At 27.8% G+C, this 22,618-nt stretch overlaps 2 protein-coding genes across 2 annotated transcripts; both read left to right on the top strand.

Moving 5' to 3' along the window:
- Positions 1–5,566: 5,566 nt before the first annotated feature.
- LOC111040082 lies at positions 5,567–6,934 on the top strand. Its single transcript, XM_022323812.1, has one exon. The coding sequence runs from the start codon at positions 5,798–5,800 to the stop codon at positions 6,239–6,241; it is 444 nt and encodes a 147-aa protein (XP_022179504.1). The 5' UTR covers positions 5,567–5,797; the 3' UTR covers positions 6,242–6,934.
- A 449-nt stretch (positions 6,935–7,383) lies between these two features.
- Positions 7,384–11,795, top strand: LOC111040080 (tubulin glycylase 3A-like). Its single transcript, XM_022323811.1, has 7 exons — positions 7,384–7,679; positions 7,748–7,945; positions 8,494–8,710; positions 8,770–8,860; positions 9,042–9,206; positions 10,228–10,481; positions 11,423–11,795. The coding sequence occupies exons 1-7, from the start codon at positions 7,533–7,535 to the stop codon at positions 11,716–11,718; spliced, it is 1,368 nt and encodes a 455-aa protein (XP_022179503.1). The 5' UTR covers positions 7,384–7,532; the 3' UTR covers positions 11,719–11,795.
- The last annotated feature ends 10,823 nt before the right edge of the window (positions 11,796–22,618 follow it).

Genomic DNA, 22,618 nt, shown 5'->3' on the forward strand with positions numbered 1-22,618 from the left:
GTTGAAATAATATATTAAAATATGTTTTATGTGGTTTAGCCATTTTTAAGACTAATCTGATATAAAAACATTAAGAATGATTATACAAAATAGAAACCAAATTATATAGTTCGTTTGCAGTTTTGTTTACATTATATAATATAATGAATTATTTTTAAATGTGTTTAATATAATAAGTACAGTTTTTATTTTGTTAGATAAATTTGTGAAATGTTCTATTTGTTATAGGTCTTCTTAAAACTAGACTATTTATTTCTTTATTTATAAAAATTAGATTATTTTTAGTAGACAAAAGTACCTCCAAGCATTTTTGCTGCTATATATGCTATATAACATGATTTAATTATCTAATATATTGAGAATACTTATAAATAACAAATACATAAATTATAATTGTTTTCCTAAAAGTGAGTAAGTATAATTAACCTATTGTGCGAGTAAAGAACACACACAAACACACTCACATCTAAATCACTTCTACCTAACATCCTAACTTATCAGTTATCAGCAAGGAACTGGCACCAGCATATTGTGATGTGTGCAGAGAAAACCTTACACTCAAATAAATAGTGATCAACTTCCCTAAATACATAGAACCACTTAAAATCCTCGGCAAACTATCATCACTACAATAAACAAAAACTCAGTGAAGAAAATACTGAATCAATCTGTACATTTTCGCAAAAAAAAAACTTATCCAAGGCAAAAATTGGAAAAATTGTCAACATTGTAAATATTTGTAATTAGATTTATGAAAATAAAAATTGTATCCCACTTGAAAATACTTGAAGTAGCATAATATTATAATATAATCGATGCATTGTATTAACGGAATTAAATTAAAACGATAAAATAATTAAATGTTAAAGATTGATAAGATTCGTTGACTATCGTTGACAAAGTAGTACCTATATATCTACATTATTTTAATTCATTAATAATAAATAATAATATATAAAAAAAAAAAAAACAACAAAACGATTTTCGATTACTCATCCTAAACGAACGTCGTGTTATTGAAAAAAAACTTTACGAACCTATTGTTCCATGAATGTATATTGTTTCAGTTATTGTTGTAATGTAGTCTATGATAGTACCCACAGAGAAAACAATCGTATTGAAGTTACCGGTGCTCGTATTGTTATTGAAAGGTAAAATCGCATCTACGCCGTCCCCAATTCCCATTGTATTCGACTGTATTATTTTGTCCCCAACAATTTTAGCCACATTCCCACAGTCTGTATTGTTATTGTGCAATGTGTATGATCAATCAGCGTGGCCATAGTACCAAGTATAGCAAGAACACTTTGAATATTTCAATTATTATCAAAATGTGAAGTTATATAAATTCAAGGGCCGGACGGTGCGTTTATCGGGAGTCGTGTAACTCGGCACGATTAGAAGTGAGTGTAGGTTGGCGACGGACGAAATAATGAGACGTTGCTTTTATGAAGTAGGATTTAAGAACCACGCTATCGTATTTATACGCACGAAAATCCATATAATCCAGTCATGGCCAGCCTAGCTTTACCATCCATCGGTGTTTGCTATTTCAGTCATGAAATAGACGTAGATTAGATATTATAATATTATGGTACATCTCACGGTTTGCAAATCGTGGAATAATATTATGTAACATAGGTAGCTGCCTTTAAATTTGAACACCTTTTCCCATCAATTTTTGTTCACACAATAATAACATATTTATCGGAGCAATACAGGTATACTACCTATATTATGTTATATTTTGTAACCTTTTATACCTAACCTAACCTACCATATCGTTAATTAAAATGAAAAATGTTAAAGTCTAAGGACACTGCAGTACTGAACTGCAGTATAATAGGACTTTAAGTGATTTAAAGTGATTTATTTATTTTTAAAAATATTGATCACACCTATTCGAAGATGTTTATGACATTGTAAACCGCAGTCGGAATAAATATTTTAATATCTCAATTAACAATAAGAACACACATAGAATTATTTTCTAGTTATCAGTACCTATACCAACTCCGTCGATTAATTGGTCGATTTTTATTACACATTTATCATCGAACGTACGATAAAATACTTGAATATTACAGTACCAACAACAAATTAATGGGTAAGTACCTAATTAAACACGACTACATGAGTAATTTTGAGTTTTTTTTCAAATCACGTTTAAAATGTTATATTAATTATTTAAAAGTGATTGAGTGAATTAATTAAATTTATTTTATGGTAATTAAGAGCTAATATTAATATCATTGTTATTAATCCTTTTTTAAAAGATGGATAAAATATTTTAAGAAAAAAAATGTCTAGACTCATTAAAGTATTATTTTTCATTGACCATCAATTATATTTATGATTTCTTTCAAAAATAAATAAATCTAAAAGTCTAGTAGGTATACAATATAGAAGTACTTTTAACTACTTTTTGTATTTTTAATTTTTCTTAAACCATACTGACCTGGAGTATTATATTCCATAGAATACATATTATAATAAGTACAACTGTATAAGGTATAGATGCGCAGATGTACATAAGAAACACTAAAAACTACGTGTGAGCAATTTCATTATATTATATTTGTAATGACAGATATAAAATATTATGTTAAACAAAATATCGAAATCGTAAATATTGAAATGTTTACCTATGGCATTAGTAATTATTTATTTTATTTTGAATGCTCTATTGACAAAAATAGCTATAGAGATGTATGTATAAATTAAATACATTTCAAAGGCAATTGACTTAAGTAATACAGTTAGAACTTTATGTTTAGCGTGTACGAAAATTTGAAAAAAATTAAATGTTTCGTGACCGTTTTTAGGATAACTACTTTGATTTGAACTATTCCTCTTTATGGTCTATCCACAATGTAGGTACACACAATAATTCAAATATATACAACCAAAATAAACACGCTTGTAAAACTAGCTCGGAATGAATAAATTAATTTAATTTGATTATTTAGCTGCACATATAGATAACAGAATTAACTATTTTGCACGCTCCAAACATTGCAAACTTAATTGAAAAACCGCAATAATTCAATAGTCCAAGCATATAGGATAGTAGTTTGTTTTACATAGGATAACAATGTAAATGCCACTAGGTAGCAGATATTCCTCTTGTTTCATGTAATTTTGGAACGTTTTAATATTTTGTTTTGTACCGCGAGCCATGGTTATGTTAAACAAAAGGTTTTCTAACTTTGTACCAACTAAAACAATAACGACAAATTAGCGAACAGACCGTAAAACCAACGTCAAAGGTTTCTTCTATAGTTTCCTACTATCGTCTTTAAACGATGAACATTTATTATATTTTCGGTTCCCATTCACGTACAAAGATCTTTAAAATAGATGGTCGACTGCAGAAAGATTATTCACGTTACCTACAGTATAACTCACCAAAAGTTTCATATGAATTTATTCTCAGTTTGGTAGGTATTCTGGTACAATATGTAAATCTCTTTTGGTTATATATGTTTTTTTTCAAGACGTGAGGAGGATTACTCACCCGAGAGTTGAGTGACGGAGTTCACATTTCACAGGACAAATTGATTCAGTTTTAAATGCTTTTATGGATTATATTCATATCACGTGTAATGACATATAATGACGTAGACATATTAATATATTATTAGTGTACACTGTGTTGGTGTAACATTAAATATTTAATTTAAACTTATTAACAAACAATTTCATATTATAATTTATATTTCACATTTAAATCCTATACTGCAGGTACTAGCTGTTCTGCAAGACGTTGTTGGTGTCAAAGATTTGTTATTTAAACAAATTTATTTGAAAAAAAAATGTGTATGCCATATTTCTACTGATTATAGTAGGTAATGTGATATGTAACCTATGGCAACCATTTAAAAAAACAAAAAGAATATTGTTTGCTGAAAAAAATGCATGTGTGATCTATCCTTTTTCTACAGCTATAGGGGTTAAAATAGGCTCGAAACCTTCTCCGTGATATACCTAATCTATAATTTAAAACAAATAATCAAGATAATCGATGGCGGAGTTTCTGTGATTAGGTGTTAAAAATAAAGTAAATTTCACTATTATATAGTTGGACAATAGATATAACTTATTCATTGACCATTGTACCTACTTTTGAAATGTATTATATTATTATTATCTATTGCATTTTACAAGTTTCCAATTCAATAATCACCCATAGGTACGTACTGCACTCATGACGATGATACATAAATACTGAATGTATTCAATATTGATATTGCTAGTAAAATAGTATTTTTTATTTGCTTATAGTTGACACGAATCATCAATGCTCAACAAATTATGAATTTAGTATTTACACTCGTAATCCACAAATCATGAAATATATTATTTATTCATACTTCCCGAGTAAGTATTTTTCCACGGAGGACTCATTGTAAGTATCTACGGTATTTATTTTGGGATATTGATTTATTCTATTCTTTATTATTATTTATTGTGTTTCTTACAAGCTGGCTATTAAAATAGTTGAGTGAAATATATTTTAATTACTACGAACAAGATATACATTATCTTTAGAACCGAATTTAATGTGAAAAAAACGTTTCATAGAACACATTACACAAATGAACTAAATTACATTAGAATACCAGTGTTATGATTTTATATAATCAAAATTAGAATAAAATATTCACCACTTACCTTAATGTTTTTGTTAATGAACAATAATTCAAACTCTTCGGCGTACCTTGGTGAATATATTACCGAGTTTCGTCGCAGGTATATCGTGACTTCACCCCACCCCCTTCAGTGTAGCACTATATATTTTAATTAAAGTATTCTAGTCTAGTAGTTTCTAATTCTAAAATATTAAAGTATAATTGTTACTAGTTAGTAGTTCAATGCTTCTTGACATGTTTATAATTTATCGATCTTATTTAAATGTTGTACGTAGCCACGTAGGTACATATAAAACGGTACCCAAATTACCCATGTTATACAATTATAAGAAAAAAAATTATATTTTTTCGTTATCAGAAAGTGCATATAATTTTTAATTTATTGAACTTTTAATAAATAATTTAATTTATAAAACATACTACAGTTTTAATAATAACAAATCTCAGCTCTTCCTAAAATATATATATAATTTCACACATGATATGTTATTTATATTATAAACTTCCTACAGTCATATTGTTCTTTAACAACGGTTCAGACTAATATTGATAAAATTTATTGATTTTTTAATTATTGCATTTTCCCCGATACTGTGTAACTTACCGCCCCAATGGCCCTATATATATTAATTCATGGAGAATCTGTATCATTGAATTATATAGCTATTTAATTAAAAAATTTGATAAAATGTACAACAAAAATACAAAGTGCATACCTAAATTTTGAGTGTATACTTGAATTAGGTGGTTTATTCAACATTTTTTTAAAAAATAGGATATTTTTTATTGTTTATTGTCGAATTACAATATTGTTGTTTTTAGCAAAAATGATCACTATTATTTGTCAAAAAATGTATTCATGTAAATAATTATTGTCTATAGCAAACTTATTATTAGATGATAATTGTTATTTGCATGGATCAATACCAACGTTTTTCCAAAAAAAATAATAACATTATGATACTGACTGTATAGGTATTAAACATTTTAGTAATCAGTATTCATTACTATGGATATAAACATCTAAATCATATCTTGAATATTACAGTTACTAGTTAGTTTTACACAACACACTATTATTATATTATTTACAACATTTACACAAATTAATAACCAACACAATCCGAAAGGAGAAAAAACACATAATGAATTCTAACAATAACGCCTACCAAAGAAAGACGTTGTTGCGCTGGTATGAAAAAAAAACATTTCTAAATCAAAAAGATAAAAATAAATCATATACACTTAAAAAAACGAATAAAATCGCTACCGTTTCGAATAATGAATTTGACAACGAGGTAAAAAAATATTCAACTGCAAACAGTACTAAAACAAATGACAAACAAGACGATTTTATTCAAACTCTCGAATTTAAAGATGAATGCCAAATCCAAGAACGGGCGAAAATGAGTAGCCTCAACACCAGATACGAACTGAATTTTAAAAACTATATTCAAGAACTTCATAATGCGTTGATAAAAGAGTGCAGTTATAATTTATTAGATTTGAATTCATTAAACTTAACATTAGATTTTGAATCCTTGACGAGTGTCACTAATCGAACGCTGAAAGCTATAAAGGTACTTTAGAATAGATAATAGGATTAACCAAGGAAATAAAAATAATAAAATACAAATAAAATGTAATACTACTGATAAATTTAATTTCATTGAAATATGAAAATTATAATATTATTAACTTTCATTTGGATTTTGATTGACTTTTGCAGGATCAAAAAATATTTTCGGTATTAGGATACTTTCCAATAATTTCTCTAGAGCTGAAAAATCGTGGTTGGGTGGAAAAACGAGATCCAAGCAGACCACCAATAAATTATTTGCATTACTTAAAATCAGCACGTAAATATTTTAGCAACATTCACGTGTAAAAAACAATTTAATACGCCTTATTCTACTTATTTATTTATTATGAACAATTTATTATATTTAAAAATGTTAAGCATACACTGTTAATTGGATTGAATCACCTCCGCTGATTTCATCAATAATTAATAAAAATTATGCCGCCATGGAGCGCCTGAAAAGCTTGCAATCGTGGACTATTCTTAAAAATAAAAAATCTGATTTTATTTTCGTTACTAGAAAACAGTTAATTAATTGGTCCACTTTGAGTAAATTGACATCCATCAGCCAGATGCCAAGACACGTATTTTGTACCAAAGTAACCAACCTACCTACTTATATTGTACCTATTTAAAGTTAGTTTTAAAATATTTAGTTTTATTATTGTTAAATAATTTTAAGGTCATCTATATTAATTCGTATTTAATTAATAAATAATGTACAGTACAAAGGTATGGGGAGATTCATTTGAAAAACAAAAGTTTTTATCGCCACAGTGCACTTTTTAAGTAGTAGGTACAAACAAATTCAAGAATTTGAGAAACCGTTCTTTGAGTATATTTAAAATTTAAAACAATCAGAATTCGAATAAATTCATTATTAAAGTAAAAAATGGGAATAATCATACTTGATGGATCACCACCCTATGGCCTATATAATATATAATTTACGTATAGTCGCGAAAAGTTTCAAGTTTTGACGAAATATTATAACAAAATAACTAAAATCATTGTATTTGTTTGAACATCCAATTTTGTTCCAATTCCGGTTTTTTTAAACACATAAATGTACTATCAATTTAATTACCTTTAAAACAAAAATTATAGGAGTATTTTAAATTTATAGCCAATTAAGTATACACATGAATATAATATAACTCCATGGACTATTGTTTTTATGAATTTCCAAACTGATTAATTATAGGTATACCAAGAAATAAGGTTAAACTATTTATTTTGAAATACAGGATGGTTTGGCACAATGTTTGGAATATTACAAAAATTCCGTGACAAATTTGATGATTCCAAGATGTCATTATATTCGATGCGAAGCAGACAGTGAAGCATTTGTGGAAGATTACATAACAACAGCATTAGTAAGCACGCTGAAGATAATAGTTCAAGCTATTGAGAATAATAAGATGATTTTCACAGCAAACGGCAATGTAAGTTTAAAATATATAATATTAACTGCAGTTATGTTCAAAAATAATACCATTGCTTTCTTCACCAGATACCATATACAGTAATTGATTTTGTGAAATTGTGTGTATTTAAATTTCTAAATAAGCAAAAAACCGGCAATACAGAAACAGATATGTGGAAGTTTAAGAATCAAAAAAAAATATGGAACGAATTTATGATTTATTACTCAAAACTGATTATTGATAGCAACGCCAAATTTGACCACGAGTATATATATGAATTAGAAGTAAATTAAAGATTGAAGTAAAATAAAAAAAATGTACTTGAAAGCTTTTTGTGTCCCAGCTGTGACTCTATAGAACGACTCTACATCTCCCGGGCCTTGGGATCCAAAATAATCGAGATACATTCAAAAACGCAGAGGTCGGAGGGGGGGGCACTGTGATTAATATTTCATTATTATTTATTATATTTCAAATTATTCTTTGTATTAAAACAACAACAAAATGTATGTCAAAATGTAGATATAAAACTCATATAACACATAGGTTTTCTACTAAAAACGAAATGTTTAAGTCATTCTCAATACACCCAGTTTGGGTACACTTAACCACACTATCTTACATCACCACATCACTTAAGCGATAATTTCCAGTTTCCCGAAACCTATACACCGATATATTGTTACTGATCAGCATTTGCCTATGTGTAACTACTGTGTAAAACAAATTAGCAGATATACATCGTAGTGTCGTACTATCCCCACCGATTATTGCCTGTGGTGTCGTGGTTTTGGACGTTGTAGTAATAATTATAATATTGTGAATGCTATAGCTAGATGTTTACGCCAAATGTAAATACTTACTCGGAGAAGTGAAAACATATTGTCCACAACACTACATAGATGGGATTACCAATACATGGATAATAAAACCCACGTCAAACTGTTCTGGTCACGGAATTATATTGTCTAGAGACTTGCACGCTATAAAACAAAAAATCACTGTAGCCGATGTCTTTAGAAAAAGTTATATCTTACAAAAATATATAGGTGAAAACAATACATGATATTTCAAAATAATGACGTAAAACGACTTAAATAATTTTTAGAAAGACCCCTCTTGGTGTATACATGTAAGATTGATTTGCGACAATGGTTTTTAGTGACCAATATGAGTCCAGTAGTTGTGTGGATGTACAAGTTAGTATACAAAGTTAGAGTACGAGTGTTCTATGGTGTTTTGAAAGTATCCGAGTGGTATATAAATATACAGTATTATACAATTACCGTCTGTAATAGTTAGAACATAATAAGAACAATACATACGCATCGTCGCATCAATTATTATAAAAAATGGTGAAATAAACAATTTTTTTTACAGAGAAGGTTACGTTCGATTTTGTGCCAACAGCTTCTCCATGAAAAAAATGGACGAATCCATTCACCTCAGCAATGTCAGACTGCAAACGAAATATCGAAAAATTAGGAATCCACAAGTGCCCGAAGAATGCATGTGGAATTACAGTGAACTACAAGACCATTTGAGGTATAACTCGGATAAGACACCATACCGCACAGATTAAAGAGCCATCAAAACCACCTCAATTTTAGTCAAAAATCACTCATTTTAATAATTCTAACAGTACGTTGGAATATTTATCCAGATTTTCGTTCGGAAAAAATATCCCAACTCTCCACATTATAACATATTCGAAAAATTGATTGAGACATATTTTTTATTACGGAATTCTGAATTATTGTAATAAATAATAGATATAGCTAAAAAATGTTATGCTAAAATATTTATTCAACTAAAAATAATTTTAAAAATATCCATAAAATAATCCCACATACTTTTACGACACCCGTATACTCACGCTATACTCGTAGTCAAATGCATTTGAAGTTGCCTATAACATGTCCCTTAGAATTTAGTAATGGCGAGGTACCTTAATAATATCTATTATAGAGATAAGATTTTTCCGATGTTTATTACTTTTATATTTTTTTCTTCAATACATTTTATACAATGTTTACCAAACTAAAAAATTGTTGCATTGTATAATGACTCAGAGTAATGTGATGTTTTTATTTTACATTTTTTCTAAATTGAATGCTCTTCTTGACATTTTTTTTATATTACTTATGATAAGCATGTTCGTAAAATAACATTTTTTTCTCCTATCCACTTGTACTAATTATATCTACTCAATATTTTTGTAAAAAAGTAATTAAAAGTAATTGCAGATTTTTTTATGATTAACACGTTTTGAACAATGTGGGTTTCGTTGTAGATACATAGTTATTTAGATAGTGAATTATTTCAAAAATTACATTTTTTTCCTTATTTATGTACTTAGCTAAATTGAAACGCTGAATTGTACATTTCTAAGAGTTTTTAGCTGCATTTTATTTCATAAGTCATAAAATTTATGAAAATACTTATCTCAATAATAATAAATAGTATTATAACTATTCTTCTGTGCCAAAATAAAATATGTCATATAATATAAATTATAATTCTGTTAGTATTCCCTTGTAGCCAAACTTATGATTTTATGTTTTAGAAAAATTGGACAAGAATACGTATGGGATGAATTGATATTTCCCGGAATGTGCGAAAGTATTTACGCTGTATTGCAGGCCGCTACGGACACTACGGCTTACCGCGACAAAACTTTTCAATTGTTCGGAGCCGATTTCTTGATCACCGAAAACTTTATTCCGTATTTGATCGAGATTAATTCCACTCCTGGACTGAATCCGTCGACGAGCGTTATTGCCAACTTAGTCCCTGTTCTCCTAAGTGACATTGTGAAAGGTACATAAATGTAAAATATTTTAATGCTTTTCCTAGCAAAATTTTAATACTGATTGTTGTAAGTACATGCGGACATACAGTATAATTTGTTCAACATTTGAATTATTTAAGTATATGGCAGAACTATGACCATATGAAAATATTTTAAATGCAATTCTATTGTATCAAATGGCTAATGAGAATGTTAACTTCTTTTTACAAGCCCCCAAACACTGAAAAAATAATATAATGAGCAATTTAGTAAAAATAATTAATTAATCTCTCCGGTAAGTCCGGAAAGAACTTTAAAAGAACAAAACAAAAAAATGGGAACACGCTTGATGTATAGTTTAGGTGTCAAGTGTCATTGAGTACGTCACACTAATGGATGTGTCAAATTTGAATTCATTGATTAATCATTCCGTACGATAAATGACTTTGAGCGTAGACGGCCAGTCAGCTTGTATTATTATTTACTAAGTATATATTATTTAAATTACTACTAAAGTAATACATTTTTTCATTAGTAATACGGTATATTTTTGTCAAAATTATAGCGTTTACCAATCTTACCAAAATCTGTAACTACTTCAAATTTCTATAAAAAAAAAATTAGTGCTAATGTATTTTTAATATTTTTAAATTATTATTTGCTATTATTGTGTAAATGGTGAACTGAACTTGATATTTTTAATTTTATATTACATAATTGATTTAGCTTGTTACAGACTACGTAAGTATATTATAAAACATTCCACTCGTCCTACTTTAGTACGAGTATACGAGTATAATATTTAGCCTATATACCTAAATTGTTAGGTAAAATGTTGTGTCAGTCACTACAGTGTTGTCGTGTTATGATACGTTTGTTGACAAAGTATAGCCCAATATTCGTGTATGCGCATCATATTATATTGTTGTAGTATTAACATAGTACTTTTGTCACTCAATTGTTTGGATAGTGACGGTTGATCATGTGAAAAACCCGAATGCCGACACGGGACTGTTTGTAAAAGTTGTTCCGGAAAAGTGTAAACCAGCCACCGCGGTTCCGGTAGACAGCGACAATCCCGCCGACTCGTCGGTGGTCTATGCGGTGGGGCCAGCTGCGCTAACGACCGGTTACAATCAGCGGATGGCGAGAATGCAGAAGAATCTGGCCGAAATGCGGTTACAGATGGTCGCCCGAAAGACTGAACGAGATGCACGGCGTTATGTGGGAGTAAACCGTGACCTTTTATTGGGCACCGGGAACTAAATATAAAATAAAATTCAGTGGTCGATGCAATTTATTCGGTTGATAAATTATTTGGTACTAACAAATTAATCAATAAAAGAGTTGTCTAGGGTTATGTCATAATTTTTTTTTTTGGATTACAAAGTAATGAACAAGTATAAAAAATAAAATATTGAAAATAAAATGTAAAACATACATAAATATATTTAGGTATTTATTAAAATGTACAGTTACGTAAATATTAGACGCAACTCTAAATTATATTTTATTTAAACGCGAATATTACTTAAATATACCAATCCCCAATTTAACGAATTATAAAATAAAAATATCTATTTGTGGATTCACGAATCTTTTGTCCACATAATATTCTATTTTTCAGAGAGCAACAAGGAAATTGATATTTGAAATTATAAATTACGTTAGATACATAAATCACTTCTTATTGTTATCGGGCTTAAGTTTTTTGAAACAAGTGTATCGAGAATGGAACTTTAATTTTTCACAGAATATTATCCTTTCCAATTACCGTACCATGTGGAAATTTGGTTCAGATGGCATATACATAAAATACATAAAAGTAAAAGTTCTTTACGGAGGGAAAACAAACGAAAAATAAAGCGACGGCAATAGGAACGATCACAACCCTTACAGGCACCACGGCACCATAGCCACCTCCATAGTCCATACTAGTTATTAATTATTAACCATGATTTAAGAAAAATGTATATTATTACCGTCCTCTCGCTGTCCATCAAAATATGAATTTCACCAGTGGTCTCTTCATTTACAAAACATTACTATGTTCATTTGCTTAATACCAATATAATTTTTAAATAATCATCAGAATATCATAGCTGGGTGACCCGAACGCTAAACTTTCATAATAATTAACCCAACGGTGTGCAGAGCAGACTTGTCAAACGTTTTTGGATTGACACCAAGAGATCTATACTGTCATAGCTGTATTAAATTCTTCTAAGCATCCAAAGAATTTATGAGGAATCACTATGTTGATCTTTACCGCAAAACATTCTTCTCTGGTATTATAAATTACATAAGTACATACCATCTGAATCAAATTTCCACATGTTATCGTAATTGGGAAGAATAATATGCTGTGAAAAATTAACGTTCCATGCAAGGTGCGAGGTGAACCTGTCCCAAAAAACTCAAGCCAGAAAACAAGAGTTTTTATGTATCTAACGTACCTAATTTATGATATAAAATATAAATTGCATTGTGGTTCTCTGAAAATAAAGTAGTTCTATGGACGAAAGATAAGTGGGCCTACGAGTACCTAAATAAAATAAAATTGGGAATTGGTATGAATATTTAAGTTATGTTCGAGTTTTAAACGAAACAAAATTTAGAGATGTGTGTAATATGCGTAATGATACATTTTAATAAATGCCTACATAAACATATATTTTATTTTTTCATTAATTTGTAATCCAAAAAAAATATTTTTTATGACCTTATTTCAGACAACTATTTTGTTGATTAATTTGTTACTATCAAATAATTTATCAGTTGAATAAATTGCAATGAGTTTATATATTTTTTAAATTGTTAATGCCATTTTATATGAAAATATATGATTATATATATGGAAGTAAATGTTGTGTTACTTTTAGGAGCCATAAATTTGCATTAATCTTAAACTTTGAGAGTGGTTTCTGATGGTAAATTGTATCTAGTTGGTACTTTATGAAGTCAAAAATAATTCCCAGTAAGTACTTTCTAAATTAATTAATTGAAAGTTTATGAAACAACTTCATTTTTTCGCAAATTTAGTTTTTGATTTTTGGATACTACAGCGTACACGTTTTTGACGTTGTATCTGAACGGCTAAACACTTATTTTGAAATTGAATGCGTTTTGGGATTAACATATATTTTTTAAATATATATTATTCCGTATAATTCAAACTTTTTTTTTGTGAGTTTATTATGAACACTGACTACTTGAATGTATTGCTATGCTGTTTACCGCCACCATCGAGGCTGGTTGCATTACACTTTTATGGTACAAACTTCACAAACAGCCTCATGTCGACGTTTGATTTTTTTCTCGTAGACATTTCGATTATTAATCGTGTTTCTAACTTGCCCGCCGATAATCGAGTCTAATTATTTTCCGTTGTGTACCTTTACTACCTTTGTTGTGTTATAACATTAAAAAAGTTAATATTGCTTTACAACAGAATATTTTATGATTTTCTGATCATAAACCACGAACGATACGCGACCGTTAAACATTGAAATATGATAGAAAAACATATTAATATTATTTTTATTATGTGCCTACAAGTGCACTTAAAAAGTTACAAATTTAATTAATTCAAATCTGGTTGTATTGTTGGTTTGGTACATAGGTAATAGATATATTTTGTTTTAGTCAATAATTTACAAGTCCGTTAGGTATTAGATAACATATTGTGTACTACACTTTAATTAAACGGACCTCAAATTATGTTATTTTATTGAAACACATAATTATTATAATATTAACTGCCATAATACGTATTAGTATTATACAAATAATACTTATCGCGTGCAAAATTCTCATATTTCGAGAACAAGATTATAAACATTCACTGTTGTCTGCCGATCACTGCAGTAGTGTCGTAGTAGCTACATAGGCCCTAGGGGACAGCGAGAACGTTTTTATCGTATACGCTAACGAGCAATATGACGATATAGTTGAACAACGTCAATACTTCAATACAATATTATTTCGTTTTTTATAGTGTTATGTAAAATTGTAGATATTTTGAATTGATTTTGCAATTAATCGACTTAAACTTTTTATCTACATCTTATTATTATTTTGATCCTAACATTGATGTCACACTAATATTCACCTCCAGGCATAATCTGACTTTTTTTCAAGTATTTTGTTTTGCTATTAAAACTGTTGTTATTTTAAATAAAGTTTGGTCGTAATAATATTTTTGATAACTATCAAAATTCAAAACCCATTAATCAAGTTTACAAACCCTAAAAAATGTAATTGCTATTATTATTGTTATGTGTATATTTGTCTATAAGTATCCAGATTCAAATCGAATCCTTATTTAATTGAGTATAATACAGAGGAAATCAGACTTGTGTATTATTCGTAAAACGTAAAGCTTATACCTAATGAACTTATACGCAGAAAAAAATATTAGATCGGAAACGGTGTAGCAAATTTAATGCCTATTGTACCGAATGCTAAGCTGTAAAATAATATTATCTAATTAGCTAAGTGGCCGCTGAATAATAATAAAAAAATAGCCGATATACTTTGGAAATTCTGCAAGTTCCATTATTTATATAAGACTACTGTCTACTACATTATTATATTACACGGTACCGGTAATAAAATGTTATTGGTCATTTTATTACATATATATTTTACAGCCAAGTTGAATATTATTAGTGTAATAATCACGCCTAATTTCTTACGTGATCGGAAGGTATTGTTTGTTGCATTTTTTTTCGATGGTATCTGTTTTCGGTGCCTTAAAGAATAATTGAACAACAGTCACTGTCGTTTAGGATTCCATAGAGTCGTATTCTTGAAACACTGTAGGTAAACAAATGTCAAAGAACATAATATATATTACACATTTATTACCATTGGGTATATCTATTTGTCTGTATTCTCTACGCAATGATATTACACGAATGGGTTTAAATGGCGTTCGCATATACGATGTTATATTACGTATATAATGTACAGTGCATATCCTTCGAATTTTGAGCATATAGGACCCTCGGGTGAAACGAATGTATTATTGGTTCCCTGCAGCAGTGTGTACACTGCACCAATTCAACTAGCTGTGATGCGTTTTTACTCACGATCACTTTTTAGATTAGAAGTATAACTAATACGGTTTCAAATATTATGTTTAGTAAAACGTAAATATGTGTTTTGCAAACAATTTCGATTTTAACGAGTGCAATAGAAATAAACGTTTAAAATCGATAATGTGAATAATAAATGCAGTGTATAGATGTGTATACCTAGGCGGCTATAGGTATACACATTATGTAAGTATCAATTAATTTACTCATTTATTTATTAAGAAACACGAATGTCTTAAGACTTAAATATACACTACGCAGATGGATGAATGCAATTACAAAAGACGTATGGTTCATGATGTATTTCAAAAGATATATAGTAATTAATTTCCCAACTGACTAAGCCTCTTAGAGTTCCAAAGTATTGCCCGAATTAGATACATTGATACTCGATAGAAACTTATTAGAAAATTAGTTATGACTTATGTCACCAGTATTGAATATATTATAGCATTATACATTTGTTGTACTTTAATGAGGGTTTTTACACAAATCTGATAATATTATCCCAGATTCAACTAATTATATTTAATTAATATTCTTTACTCAATATAATATGGTTGATGATGTATACATTAATTAAAAAATTATTTAAATTATTATCAAACTTGTCATATTTCTATCATAGCATATTATACATAACTAAAGCACTATAAAGTCAATGAATTAAAATAATTATATCGTCAATTTAAAAATGTTCACTTTGTTGGTTATTTTATCAACGCCATACTTTTTTTTCATTAGTTTATTTTATTTATTTGTATAATATAATAGATGTCATGCATTTTCTGTGGACTAAAAATATGTAGAATTAAACATATGATAGGGTATTAAATAAATAACTAATATTTTTATATTTGCTACTAAATGTTCCATTTATTGAAAATTAAACTATACTCTTGTTCGCTAATAAATTAATTGGTAATAAAATAGTTTAATATCAATTTACAATAAAATTCACAACACTGCTGTGGAATGTTCTATTCATAAGCCCATCAAATAAATATTAGAGGAGAAACAGCCAAAATTATAAGGATTTATTTTCTAGTGAATCATTAACGACAATATAAAACGATCATTATTTCCTATTACTTTTAATTAAAAAAAAAAAATGTATGTGGATTTAATTGGTTTGATATGATACAAAAATATCACACACGGGATTCAGCACTTAAAAATGGCCAGTCAAAAATACCTATGAATATTACATTTGATTTTATTAGAATTGTGCTTATTGTAAATATATTTTTACGATAGGTATAAATTATGTTTATAACGTTAGAAAAGAATAAAGTAAAATATAATAAATTATAGGTTAATTAAATTGTAGAAAGACAGAGTACTTGCCACTTGGGTATAGGATAGCTAATACCAGCTATTGATGGTACTACATGATGTGGAATAGTGGGAGTTAGACAATTAGTAGGTCACGACACCATGTTAGGACGAGGAGAGAATTCGACGTAATATTAGTAGGTATTAATATTTTTAATTTTTTGGAAATAATAATGTGTTATTCAATCAGTTAACCACATATTATTTATTTATAATGTTCTTAAAGTTTTAATTAAAAATACTAATAAAGTTCTATATTTATACATGAATTTTTTATGTTGCCTTTATAATTATTACTCCTAAACAAATATCACAACAGAAATCTTAGATAAAATAATACTTTATTAATATATTATACATTTATACACTTATGAAGTCTGAAAAGTACAAATATTTGATTTTTTTTTTTATTGCTTGAATAGGCATGTACCTATCCATAAGCGCAACTAGGAGTGGCTGAAAGGGACTTATCCCCCACAAAAAACAACTATTTAATTGTTTCCTAAAAATAATCAACGTTCTGAAGTTGAACTATACTTCTTATTTTTTTGGGGAGAAAAAAGTGTATAGTTATTTTGTATTTTCTATAATAAATATGGTGAATATCATTAGCATTAGCTGTATGCTAGTGTTTGTTTTTAAGGAAGCGATTTAAGTCGAGACATTGGTACGATTGTTATAAATTATTTTTCAGTATATGCATTATGCACTGAAGTATAACATACAGACAGTATATTATTATTGTGAAAAATGAAACTTGAGTAAATATATATTTATTTGTTTTTGTATAGTTTGTTTATATTTTTAAATGAATATATATGGCAGTGCGGGGGAAACACTCCACTGGTTACTTTTCATGTAATGGCTACAGCCCCCCCCCAACATTTTACCCTTAGTGCACCACTTTATGTATATTTATTATTTATATGAGTATACCTAGTACCTACCGTCTAATATTTTCAATTACGTGCATGATGTTGATTTAGTTGATAGTTGATGTATTGTGTATTCAAGACACATAATATATTTAAGTAATATATAATATACTTATTATTCATAACTTTTGGGTGATCCACCCAAAAGCAACAAAAATCAAACTCAACACAAAATCAACCTGTCCGTTAACCTCAGAAACAACAACACATATTTCCATTTTCTGTTACCACAAATTGCAGTTTTTATATTTTGGTAACCCCTTACTATGAAGACATGTCAAGTTATTGATAATTATTGGCAATGTCTTTTAAAATAAAAAATAATAATTTGGAAATCGATTATAAGTTAAATATTTGAAAAAAACACATTCACGTGATACTTAAAAATTAAAAAATAGCACTTTTGTTCTATACATAGAAACTTGTAAAATATATTGTTAATTATCAAAACCGAGTAAATGAGTAACAAATATAAATTATATAGGTAAAACAAAAGAGGTATATAAACAAGTGGTAACATAATGAAGTTTACATAAATTGAATAATATAAAGTTTATATATTATATAAACCAAATACGTAATAAGTTTGATACTCAGTCATATCTATACAATTAAATTATATTATGAGGCACACTATTTAATTACACAAATAAGTAGCTTTACAAATATAATACACATTATTGTTATACTTTATCAATCTTTTATGGATATACAACTTAAAAATTATTATTATCACTCATTGACTAATTATACATATTTATTTAAACATCGTTAATTATTTTTAATCATTTCCTAAGCGTAATATTTCAATTCTGACAATAAGGGTTACCAAATTATAAAGATTGAAATTTGTGGTCTTGGAAAATGGAAATATATATTATTATACTGGCGGTAAACAGAAGGTTTGGCGGAAAACGGTTACGCCCATAACTTTTATTTCAGTTAATGAATTTAAATTTGAAATGGAATACACCAATTTTGTCAGTAATTTTTATGGATTGTCCAAAAATGTTTATACTCGTATTTAGGTGATTAAAAAGGATAACCCAAACAACAAAATCTATTTGTTATTTTATAAAAAAGAAATATATGATGATAAATCATATGAACGAACATATGATTTTTATAACATCTGTATAAATATGATCTGCTGATTTAGTAATACAGTAAGGTACCGACTTTCGTACACTTGACACAAGGCACATTTGTATACTTACTTATTTTTTTTACTCGATCATTTTATCAACAAAAATAAATGCAAGTATAATACGATTAAGTTATAGTTTCTTGTCATAAATATTTATTTTTGGTTTTTACGTTTTTAAATATTTATTTTACCAGAACATACTAAATTAATAAAGCTATGTCAATATTTTACAAAATATTTCCCTTTAATGAAATTTGTTTAATTAAGTTGTTTCAACGAATAATCGATTACATACTATAAATCAAAATATTATAAATTATTATAAGCAAGCGCTATAGTCCCTCTATGAAAAAAAAATGATGGATGTTCCCATGCAACTTAGATAAAAGGTTTCAGTTTTTACTTTTTAAAAATATAACTGTTATATTGTGTCATTTTAAAGAAGCACGTAGAGACTGTTCAATTCTCAGACTCATCGTACATCAGGCACTTGGGTGTAAATCCAGAAATATTAACGGCGAGGGACATAAAATCAATAAATTTAATTGAGAATTTTTTTTCTTTTGTTATTGTATTTAATATTTTTAAATAGACAATGTACTAATAATAAGTCGAAAACAATAACAATTCGGGTAGGTAACAAACTATTAATAATTTAATCATATTTATATTTTTATGTTAATAACTATAAAGGTAGGTTAATTTAGTATTTTAGAATGAACTTTAAATAGTTAGAAATAATAATGGAAATATTTATTTAAAAAAACTAGAAAAATATATTGACATTCTTGGTTGAGAAAATTTGGGGGGAGGAGGTGCGCTCTCTTAACCACCTTAGGACAGTTGAATTTTGTGCCCTGTTATATTTTATATGTATTACTGTGAGTTGAATTTTCGCTTCAATATGGAAATAATATGGTGTAAGGCACTAACAAGTGAAATGATAAAAAGGTTAAAGGGAGGAATAGTAAAAAGGTTAAAGGGAAAAATATATAAGTAATGAGTTTAAATTAGTGACCCCTATAAAATTATTACGTCGTGCCTTTGTGAGGCCTATCTTGTGAGTTCTCTATACCTTCTTATTTCAGTAAAATTAAATCTAACGAGTTTTAAGCTCAAGTTTCTTAGCTTTGCAGCGTTTATATAAAACAGTGATCATCCCCCTCATTATGATTATTCTCCTGTTATGAACCGGCTTGTTTTGATTACTTTAGACTTTAGTGGATAAAAGATGAAATACTAATTTGACTTTTCTCAGATAACTAATAGATGGAATTATTAATTCTTCTATTAGACAAACATTAATTAAGTATCTTCCATTTATGTCCCTCACACAAATCCATATTTCAAACCGAAACCCAACAACAATTATTTAGGGAACCAGTGAATTTTTCGGATGATATTAGATATTATATGATAAATAATATTTATGTACATTATTTCACTACTGAATTAATTTTTTCCAGTATAATGTACTGCGTTGGGATACAATTTTATTTTTCAATATTTTTGTTTATTTTGTATTGCATATTTCTATAATTCAATTATTAACAATTAATGTATAACTCATATATATATATATATTCGTGTCTCTTTGGATTTGTCTAATCATTTACCATAATATGGCCATTCATCACGTTAATTAAAATAGCTATGTTATCACTAATCAGTAATCCTTTTGAAATTAATTTAAATAAAAAAATAAAAATAAATAGGAAGCTTTACAAAAATATGAAGTATAGGTACCTAATAATAAATATTTAAATATTAATGTATTGATGTAATTGGCCCGTATTGTTTTATTCGATAATTCCGAATAAAAATTTAAAATGACAATAAAATATACGATAGAAAATCATTTATATAAATATAATATACTAGCATGACAACATCACAGTCCTCAGACGTCTGAAACAATGTTACGTACAACTGTCGACATTTTCTAAACAAAAAGAAGGAAACGTGATAGAAATTTTCAACAAACTGTCATCACCAAAGATTTCGATAGGTACTCACTCTTGACTTCTATAGAAATACTACCAGGTCTTGATAGTTATAATTACTTCATAGAATACAGGTCGTGAGTAATACCAACATCATTCATTATTTCTTTGTTTAGGTAGTTTCCTATTTAAAATACAAATACAAACTATAAATAAAATGATTATGAGAAGATTGTCTTTTTAAATTGTTATTCTTTTTCTAAATGAAATTCAGAAATTCTATTCCGCCAAAATAAAATCTAAAAACACTTATCCATCCAGTGTTTAACGATTAAAAATGGTATCCATTAAAAAAATGTTGAAATGGAACAAAAACCTAACATTTATCAACCAATGTAAAATAGCGTGAAAACGTTTTAATATGTTATCTCTACAGTATCAGATCAGATTATGTATAAAATGTAGAGGAATTGATCAATAAAAACATATACAAACATTAATCTAAAGGGTGAGTCATCGAATTTTACCAACCTATTATTCAGCATGAGTTATTGATGTTCTTTTAACAAAAACTGTAAAAATTATAATAGAAAAGATTTCTCATTTTAGATTCAAAGAGAAGCGAGAAGTTATTGGCCCTACAATATAATGCAGGTTTATATTGCAGAAAATCATTTTTAGGATAGTATAAAAGTAATGTATTTTTTCAATATTATGTTGAAATATATTATTCATTTAAATCGTTTAGGCTACGTATATAACAATATGTAAAACAATATAACAATTAAAAATCCCAATATTCTTATTACGCAAGTAATACCTACGATCAATGATAATATTAAAATATAAATTCACATTATATGCAATATCTATAAGTTGTGGATATAAGTATTTATTATATCTACAATCAGCAGATCAGTATCCCAACTCATGGGTCGGGGCGTACTATAGAAAGCCACAACAAAAAAGGTTGGGAATCACATATCTACATCATTAATACTAAGGATTTGATTGTGGACATTTAAAATTTCAGCAAATGTACCTAGTTATTTTTTGTATACCTATAGTACCTATTTATGATTTGGCCATAAATAATAAATATATTAACATAATGATAAAATGTGATGTCTATATCTTCATAGGCAGTTCAAAATAATTATATTGGTAAATATTAAATTTTCAAAATAATAATAATCGGATAAAATTAAAAAAATTAAGATAAAATAATTTTTGCAATCGAAAAGTTATATCTTATACTTCTATCAATTTGAATATGACGAGTAAATATGAATAAGATAATATTATTGTATAAATACTTTTAGTTTGTAAATAACACTAGGCTAATAATCTTTGTAGTTGAAGCCTTTAATCAAATAAAAAAAAATGAAAAAATAAAAATATTATTCAATATATAGTAGCCAATAGATACAGTAACAATTGAAGTGTTTATTTGTACAATATTTCATTTATATTCCACAGAATAACTCGACTTCGGTCGTGGAAAAACTTAAAAATCGTAACATTATTAAAAGACTCATCAAAAAACTGGTAAAATGTGTAACCTCTCCTCCCCTATATAATTGCATTTCTTAAAGAACAGAAACTATTAATATTAACAGTTACTAATATTATATAAAATAATATCATAATAATAAATGCGATTTGTTTTTACAAAAAATTAGTTCAGCAAAAAACTATAACCGTATA

This window comes from Myzus persicae, unplaced genomic scaffold (genome assembly GCF_001856785.1).
Source record: "Myzus persicae strain clone G006 unplaced genomic scaffold, MPER_G0061.0, whole genome shotgun sequence".
Classification (NCBI taxonomy): Eukaryota; Metazoa; Arthropoda; class Insecta; order Hemiptera; family Aphididae; genus Myzus; species Myzus persicae.